Below are 8,550 nucleotides of genomic sequence, written 5' to 3'. Positions count from 1 at the left end.
CTTTCCCCCTCTCTTTCCCTCCTCTCTCTCCTCTCTGTCTTGCTTCTCCCTCCCTTTTCCCTCAGTCTCTCTCCCTCCTCTCTGTCTCTCCTCCTCCTTCCTTCCCTCTCTTACTACCTCCCTCCACCCCCACTTCTCCTGCTCTCTCCCTGGGGGGGGGGTTCCATCTGCTGGCAGTAACATCTCTTCCTTTGCTCCCTCCTGCTCTCCCCAACCTTGCCCCACCCTGGCTTCCCAGCTCTTCCTACAGAGCTTGCTACAAAAGGGCCAGGGCCAGATTGGGTCTGCCACGTAAGGGGGACTTTTGGACCTGATGCCCCCAAGATCCTAGCCAGGGCAGGGACCAGAACCTATTTTACTACAGGCTTCACTGGGCAGCAGGAGGCCAAGGGCACAGGCTCTCCTGAAGCTATCGCTTGGCTCGGGCGCCTGGACTTGGGAGATGGCATTCAGCACAGGGCACTGCCTGGGTCCCTCCTCCCAAAAGACTCAAGTTGTGTCCAGGTCACTAGAGTTATTAAAGAGCCGTCATTGGGCAAGATAATTCCAACCTCTAAACTATATCCTAAGGCCCCTTTCTGGGTTCTGAGACAAGGACTCCAATGCTTTCTGTGATGTGGTCCCCTCCGCATTCTGGGGAGGCTTCCGAACCCTTTTTGGAACAAGTTTTTTAAATGCATAAAATAAAACCCACAGGACCACAAAGGAGACTGATTATATGGAACTACTGTTATGAACATATTTCTAAAAAACAGCACCAAGTTCTCAGAAGTCAGGGTAAGGGTCTCCCGGAGTAAGGTGATTTCTAATTCTAATACTCTTTATTCTAACTTAGCTTCCAAGTTCCTTTCAGCTTGAACATTTCATGTTAAACAAATAGAACAGATAGAATGGAGAGTTTTTATGTTCCCAGCTGCCTTTTGGTCTGAACATTTTGCTTCAGTGTTCTGAGGCTCCTTCCAGCCCTGTCCCACAGGGCCAGCACCAGGCAGGGTGAGGGGCAAACCCTGGGGGTCAGAGCCCCAGGCTGAGCTGGGGAGGCAGCGGATTCAGAAAAGCTCATTTTCAGGGCCTCTTCCCCCTCCCTATGAGAACCTCCTCCTCCTTCCCAGGCCCATGCCCCCCAAACGCCCTATGCCGAAGGCTGGGCAGCACAGCTGGGATCCGTGCCCGCAGGAGCAGGCCCTGGGGGAGGCCCTGTCCTTGAGTCTTCTCTGCAGCCGAGCCCCCTCCAGCGCAAGCTGAGAGCGTAGTAGGGGGAGAAGCACGACCCCTGACCCCTGGGCATCTCCCTGCCCCCCCGGGGCAGCTTTGGGGGGGGGCTCCTGTCCCCTTCTGGACGCCTTGGACCCAAGGAGGGGAGCAGCCTCGGCCCCCAGCCGTGGGGCTCCCGGAGGGTGACCCAGCCCCACGCTCCCGGGGGGCGGCGGGCCAGCTCTGCCCCTCTGCTGCCCCGGCTCCCCAGCGAGCCCGGTAAATGGCAGGCTGTTTTTCTTTACGACACCAAATTACCCCAGAGCACCACGGCAACTTCCATCATTGCCTCCACCATAGATCACATTAAAAACTCACAGAGGGCAGCTTAAACACATTGCATTTGTTTCTCTCTATATTATTTCAAAAGTAACGGCATTAAAAATGGATTTTACTACGGAAAATAAATATCCGCACGTGGACGAGGAGGCCGGCTGGGAGGGAGGGGGCCACCAGGGGGAACCCCGGGCACGGACCAGGGAGGCAGCGGGCGGAGGACGGCGAGTGGCGGGGAGACCACACCCCGGCTCTGGGTCCCCCCGGCCCCCAGCCCCCCAGGCCGCCCCCCTCGGCTTGGTCAGAGCCTTTACCAGCCTGGACGGGCGCCCGTCGGCCTTGGCCGCCTATCAAAAGCCCATTCCTGCCCTGCCCTCCCCTCCCAGGCATCCGAGAGGAGGAGCTCTGGGGCAAGCTGCCCGCGGTCCCTGGGGGTCACTCAGGTTATTGACCCAGAGGAAAAATATGAATTCCGGTGACTATGGAGTTTGATTTTCCATTAGTATGAAAATAAATATGTATCTGCTCAAAGACTGGAGCGTCGATACCCACGGGCTGGTGGGGGGCGGGGAGTGGGCCCCGGGCAGCCTGCCCCTCTGGCTCTCCCCGCCCAGGCGGGCGCTGCCTGCACACGCACAGTCCCGGGGTCCGTCTGCCCCCGCTGCCGCCGACATGAGCCCCCCGGCCCCTCAGAGAGCACGCCGTCACCAGGCGTCCCCGGGAAGCCTGGCTGGGTCCGTCCCTGTGGCCCTCAGGCTGGCAGGGAGGCCCCTGAGCTGCCCTCTTTGTGCCAGGAGAGCAGATGCGCCGGGAGCAGGAGCAGGAGGCTGGCCGCTGTCGGCCCCGGCAGGGGCCCGGCCCGTGGAGGGTGGGCAGGGGGGAGCTGCACGGGAGACCCGAGAGCCTGCTTGGGCAGCGCCTGCCACCCTGGCGCCGGGGCCCGGCTACGGTTGGCACTGCCAGGCGGCCGCTGGTGCAGAAGGGGAGCCTGGGCACTGAGCTTTGTTCCCAGCACAGCCGGACCCCTGCATTGGCTAGCAGCTCTAGCTGGAGGGCCCAGGCTGCCTTTCTGGCTCCTCCTTCCCTCCCGGCACATCTGGCCGCCCGGCCCCCGGGGTCTGGGGCACCGAATTCCTGCCCCCGCGGCGGCGGTGCCCGCTCCCTGCCCCGGGGCCTGCCCCTGCCCCCGTCCGAGCCAAGCCCATCCCCACATCCTTCCTTCCCCGCAGCTGGCTGGGGCCCGGCGGGGCCGGGGGCGAGAAGGAGACCCCCAGCCCTCCTCCTCCCCGGCCGGGACAGCGGCCTTTCCTGTAGTGCAGGAAGCAGGGCTCTTCCCCGCGGCCGCTCTCCTCCCGGCGGGGGGAAGGTGGGAGGCGGCCCCGGGGAGCCCCTGCCCCGCTGACAGCGTCACCCGGGACCGGGGGGGGCGCTCTTTATTCATGCACGCAGAAGTGCCCGACGCGGTCAGACAGGCAGGTACCGGGCCCACCTCCGGGCGCCCCGACCGACCGCCGTCGGTCCGTCCCAACTCCCTGGGCCGGCCTTGCCCCCAGGCCGCCGCCCCTCCCTCCCAGGCGCATTCCCCAACCGCCGAAGCACCACAGCTCGGAATCCGGAGGCAGGGAAGAGGGGAAGCGGGGCGGGAGGGCGCGAGCGCGGGCCGGGCCCCGGCCGCCGGGAAGCCGAGAGCCGCCCCCGGCCCGCGCCGCCCCTCCCCGCCTCGCCGGCTCTGCCAGCCAGGCTGAGCGGCCGCCCCGCGCGCAAACAAAGACAGACGGCACCGCGGGCACCGCAGCCGCGGGGGGCGGGGGCCACCCGGGGGGGCGCACAAAGGACCCCGGCAGTCCTGCGGCGGGGAGGGGGGGAGGGGAGGCTGCGGGACTCACCGAACTGCTGGGCTCCGTCCGGGGCTCGCTCCTGCCGAGCCGGGCCGGGCCTCCGGGGGCTGCTCTCTTCCGGCGACGCGGGCTCTCGGCGGCTGCTGGGGAGAGTCACGGAGCCCTCAGCGCCCCTGGCCGCCAGCGCTGACAGCATTTTTCTCTCCTCGGCTCACATTCTCCTCGGCTAACTCCCCTGGACACGGTGGTCCCTCCTCCTCCTCCTCCTCCTCCTCCTCCTCCTCCTCCTGCTTTTCCTCCTCCTCCTCCTCCTCCTCCTCCTCCCCTCCTCCTCCTCCTCTCCTCCTCCGCCGCCCTCCCCTCGCCCGCTCTCTCGCCTCCTTTTCTCTATCCCTTTCTCTCAGGGGCCTGGGGCCTGCCCCCAAAGCCCCTCTCCAGCTGGCGCGCGCGCGCGTGCACACGCACACCCCACAGTCCCCTCGCCCACGGCGCCGGACCGCCCCTCCCGCCCCCTCCCCAGCTGCGAACCTGGGAGAAGGACCTTCTCTGGGCAGGCAGCGCTCCTCTTCCAGGTCCCTCCCCGGCGCCCCTCTCCCCGGCCGTCTGTCTGTCCCTCGGCTGTCTGCCCAGCTAGCCCAGAGCCTCCCTCGGGCGCGGGGCTGGGTGGATAAAGGAAATGAGGACAGAAAGCAGAGGTTGGCTCTGGGTGGTGGTAGCTGGATCTCCCCCCTCCCTCCCTCTCTCTCTCTCTCCCCCTCCCACCGGGCCCCCTCCCCTCCCTCTCTCCTCCTCCTGCCTTCTGGTGCCTCCGCTTTGTAGCGCCGGGGCTGCGCGGCTGCCTCGCTGTCTGTCTGTCCCCCCGGCCGTCTGTCCGTCCCCCCGGCCGTCTGTCTGTCTGTCCCTCCCCGCGCGCGGAGGGGCGGCCGGGCTCCCTCCTGCCTCGCCTCCTCTCGGCTGCTCCCTCCCGCTCCCGCTCCCTCTCCCTGCCTGGCTTTCTCAGTCTCCGCCGCCGCCGCCGCCGCCGCCGCCGCCGCCGCCGCTGCCTCCGCCGCTGCTACTGCTGCTGCTGCTGCCCCTGCCGACTGTGAGCTCGGCTTACCTTCCCTGCTCACCATCCGGAACCCCAGGGAGAGCGCGGCCCGGAGCATGCCGGGAGTTGTAGTTCTCGGCCGCGTGCGGCCCGAGGGGGCGGGCGGCTGGGGCAGAGCAGCGGGGGGCGGAGGGGGGCGAGGCGGGCTCCCGAGCTGCCCCGCCGCGGCCGCCCCCGATCGGGCGGCGACCCCCGGGCTCTGGGGGCTGAGCGCGGATTCCTGTCTTAAACACTGCATCTCAATCAAACCGCTCTCCTTGGCCACCGACGGGCCTTATGGGACGCGTAGGGGCGTTCTCTGAGACGGCTCCTCGGGCTCCCGGCTGACCGAGCGGCCCGCGACACAAACATCAGCCCCCCTTGTCGTTGATGGGGACCGTGGCGAGGGCGGCTGGGGAGGCGCCACCGGGATGGATCCCAAGGCGCCTTCCCTGCCTTGGCCGCCCAGTCCTCGGACCAGTCCTCGGGCCAGTCCCCCTCGGCCCCAACTGGCCCAGCCTCGGCCCAGTCCTCGGCCCAGTCCTCGGGACCAGCCTCGGACCCTGGCCCAGTCCGGGCCCAGTCCTGGGCCAGCCCTGCCCAGTCCTCGGCCCAGTCCTAGGCTCCCAGCCGGCTCAACAGTCCCTCCGGGCCCAGTCTCGGCCCAGTCTCGGGACCAGCCTCGACCAGTCCTCGGGGCCCAGTCCTAGGGCCCAGCCCTCGGGCCCAGTCCTCGGGGCCCAGTCCTAGGGCCCCAGCCCTCGGGCCCAGTCCTCGGGGCCCAGTCCTAGGGCCCAGCCCTCGGGGACCAGCCCTCGGGACCAGCCCTCGGCCCAGTCCTCCCAGACACCCCACACACACACCTTCCTGCCCCAATTTCTGTCACGGTCCCCTCGGACCAGGGAGGGGCTACAGGAAGAAAAGCAGACGCCATGAGAAGGAAAGCCCAGATCATCTCCCCGAGGACCGGGAGCAGGGGGGGGGAATGTTCCCATTACCCCAGGCAGGCGGAGGGCCCCGGGGGCTGTGCAGGGGCCGGGCGCTCCCCGGGAGGGGGGGCGGGGCATCTGTCCCCCGCCACCATCTCCCCCGCATCTGCCCGAGCTTGGTTCTCTACGCCGCCTAGCAGGCACCGTCTGGGGCTCTGCCCCCCTTCTCCGCTGGCTTCTGGCCTCTTCTTGGACCCCATGAAAACCTTCACGGGAAAGTAGGCCTGAAGTGGGCTGGGGGTGCCCAAGTGCTGCCTTTCCCCGTGCCAGCCTCGCAGCCAGCCAGACTCTCCACAAGGCCACCACGCGTTGGGGGCCGGGGCGGGGCTGGCAGCTTCAGCCCCTGGCAAATGAGACAGGAGGATCTCCGGGGCCTTTAGGCCCCCCCCCCCCACCTCCAGCCCTTTGGCTGTCTGACTCCAGGCCAGCCGTTCTTTTCCAGGGGCCACAGGGAGAGGGTCAGGCTCGATGGCCTCTGAGGTCCTTCCTAGCTCTAGATGGATGAGCCTGTGAAGAGAGGGGCTGTTATTCTCATTTCGCAAATGAGAAACTGAGACTCAGGGGGATAACGCCTGGGAATCTGCTGGGAATCTGCCTTTCAGGCCCTTTCCCCAAAGAAGGGACCGGGAAAAAGGATGTCAGAGCTTCCTGGCCCACTCCTGAGCCTCCAGGGGGACTTTTCCCCCCCTGGCTCTGGGGACGACCTAGTCCCCGGGCACCCCAGCCCAGAGAAGTCAGCTTCCCCTGGAAAGTAGGACCTGTTTCAGGTTCAAAGATTTATTAATTGAATGGGGAAGCATTAAAAGGTCAGGTATTAATCAAAGAGATGCTTAAGGCTGTCAGAGGCCCTTCTTCAGGTTTGGATCCAGACTCTGGAGTTATCATAAAATATACATCATGTTGGCACTGGGCCCTCGCAAAGGGGAACTTTGTGATTCTGCTACAAGGGTAGGAGGGGCTCCCAGCCTAGGTCTTGCCCCCACATACTAGGGCTTGCCCTTAGGCCCGAGGACCCCACCCAGTCTGAATCACAGGCGAAGGAAGGAGTTGGAAAGCTTCCAGGAATCCATTCCTGGTAGAGGGGAGCAAGGAACAGGGCTGGGAAAGCCTGGGAAGGACGTTCCTCTCTCACACGCACAAGTAACCAGGGATTGGACTCATGATGGCACCCAATTAAGGCTCCCAGCCCAGAGGCCCAGGATCCCTGAGGAATTGTGAGCCCGTGTCCGTCTTTTCTGCTATCATCTTGATTTCTGTTTTCTGCTGGAGGGGGAGCGGTGCAGGGAGGAGCTCGTTCTCTCTCCTTTGGAGAGTAATAGCCGGTGGGGATGCTGGAGAGATGCTAAGGATAATGGGAGGTGGAGGGTAGGGGGTGACTCTAACGAGGGCAATGGGATTTCCAGAACCAGGAGAACACACAATAGCAGACCTGCAGGGGGATCATCCAGTGCAAATCTAGAATTTTAAAGATGAGGAAACCTAGACCCGGGGAAGGGGAATAATGTGCCCCAACGTCTGAGCTCCAGCCTTCCAGGGAGCGGAGGGCCAGGGTGGTACAGACTGCTCCCGCCCCAGAGGGATCTGGGAAGGGGAGGCTGAAAGAAGGGATCCAGGTCCCATAGGGCTGGCGCTGGCTCTGACTTCAGACACAGGGGCTCTCTGTGTCCTTTCGCCACCTTGCCAGCCCCCTTAAATAATCCCGACCCTTGGTCTCGTCCCCCCAAGCCCAAGTGGGGACAAGTGGAATCTCTGGATCTTTCCCACGGGCTGCTGCCGCCACCTGGTGGCAGACCTTAGGTGCCCATCTGGGCCACTTGTGGAAGCTGTGGTGGGTCCTGCATCTTCCTCTCTCTCCCCTGAGACCCTTGGGGGGCAGGGGGGAGGGGTGCTCCCCTCTGGGGGTACTGGGCAGCCTGCAGGTGCTTCCCTTTAGCTACCCGGGCTGAGGTCCTAGGAGGCCACACAGGAAGAGGAGACACACGGCAACCTGGGTGACTTGGGAGACCCCAAGTCAGCCGCAGGGCGATCCAGAGGAGGGAGGGGACGAAGCCGAGGGGCCGGGGCTCTGTGCAGGGGCAGAGGCAAGACCCAGAGCTGTGGGGCTGAGTTTTAGGGCTAAGGGGAAGTGCAAAACCAGAGGCTGAGGAGCAGAGGCAGTGGACTAGGGCGGGAATCAGAACAGGGAGGCCAGTCAGAGCCAGGGCTGGGGGCGGAGGACAGAAAGCAGGGGAAAGGGGTCAGGCCACAGCCCCAGCGCGCTTTCCACGTGGCTGATCTTGCAGAAAGAACGGAGACGCGCGCAGAGGGCCAAGAACCTTCTCCCTGTTCTCTAGGAGCTCAAGTAAGGGAAGGCAGGTTCTGCCCCATTCCCATTTGGGGAAACTGAGGCTCAGAGAGGGGACGTTGATGCCCAGAGTCACATTGTCAGGGTAGCAAAGCTAAGTCAGATCCCTGCAGAGCAGAGTCTCCTGGATCTCCCCCTTACCCCCTCGGAGAGCAGGGAGCTCTGGCTCCTTAACTTGGGGGTCCCCCACACCTCCCTCCCTGCTCCTCTTCTCCTCGGTCCAGTCATCCCCGGGAGATGGAGAACGGAATTTGACTCTAGGCTCCATTGATCCTGGCTGGCATTTGGGAGATGTGGCCCCTCCTGGCATGGGCAGCTCCCCCCTCCCCTCATCTGCTGGTGTGAAAATCCCAGGCCCAGAACCATTCCACCCACCCACCCCCTCCCCTAACCGAGCTCCCCCTCCCCCCTGCATTCCTCCCAGCAACAGGAAACCCCCTCCAGCCCAGACTTCAAACAGCTCCTCCCCCCTGGGCAGGGGGTGTGGGAGGAGAGGGCAGAGAGCAGAGGCCAAAGGTCATCTTTGTTCCTGCCTGAGGTGATGAGGGACCAAGGCTGGGGGAGGAGGGGGGCCGGAGTGGGGCCGGAGGTTCCCCTTCTGAATCACAGGCCAGGGGCAAGAATGGACATGGGAAAGAGAGAATGCCCTTCTCTTTGGCTCTGAGTGTGCCGGTCTCGAACCCGGCTCCACTCTTTGTCTATGGGCTTTGAGCTGGAAATCACAGGATTTGAAGCCAGGGGTCCTGAGGTCAAATTCTGCCCTTTGCACTTTTTACCTGT

At 64.5% G+C, this 8,550-nt stretch overlaps 1 protein-coding gene across 1 annotated transcript; it reads left to right on the top strand.

The window, feature by feature from the left end:
- Positions 1-2,046: 2,046 nt before the first annotated feature.
- LOC116422631 (skin secretory protein xP2-like) lies at positions 2,047-2,529 on the top strand. Its single transcript, XM_031961523.1, has one exon. It carries the CDS (start codon positions 2,047-2,049, stop codon positions 2,527-2,529), a length of 483 nt encoding a protein of 160 aa, XP_031817383.1.
- Positions 2,530-8,550: the final 6,021 nt, after the last annotated feature.

Source organism: Sarcophilus harrisii, chromosome 3 (assembly GCF_902635505.1).
Source record: "Sarcophilus harrisii chromosome 3, mSarHar1.11, whole genome shotgun sequence".
NCBI classification, from domain to species: Eukaryota; Metazoa; Chordata; class Mammalia; order Dasyuromorphia; family Dasyuridae; genus Sarcophilus; species Sarcophilus harrisii.
The sequence above is the reverse complement of the archived record's forward strand: the minus strand, read 5'-3'. Positions and strand labels throughout refer to the sequence as shown.

Bases quoted from the DNA above. Each gene is read 5' to 3' on its own strand.
- LOC116422631 (XM_031961523.1), top strand. From the start codon at position 2,047: ATGTATCTGCTCAAAGACTGGAGCGTCGATACCCACGGGCTGGTGGGG.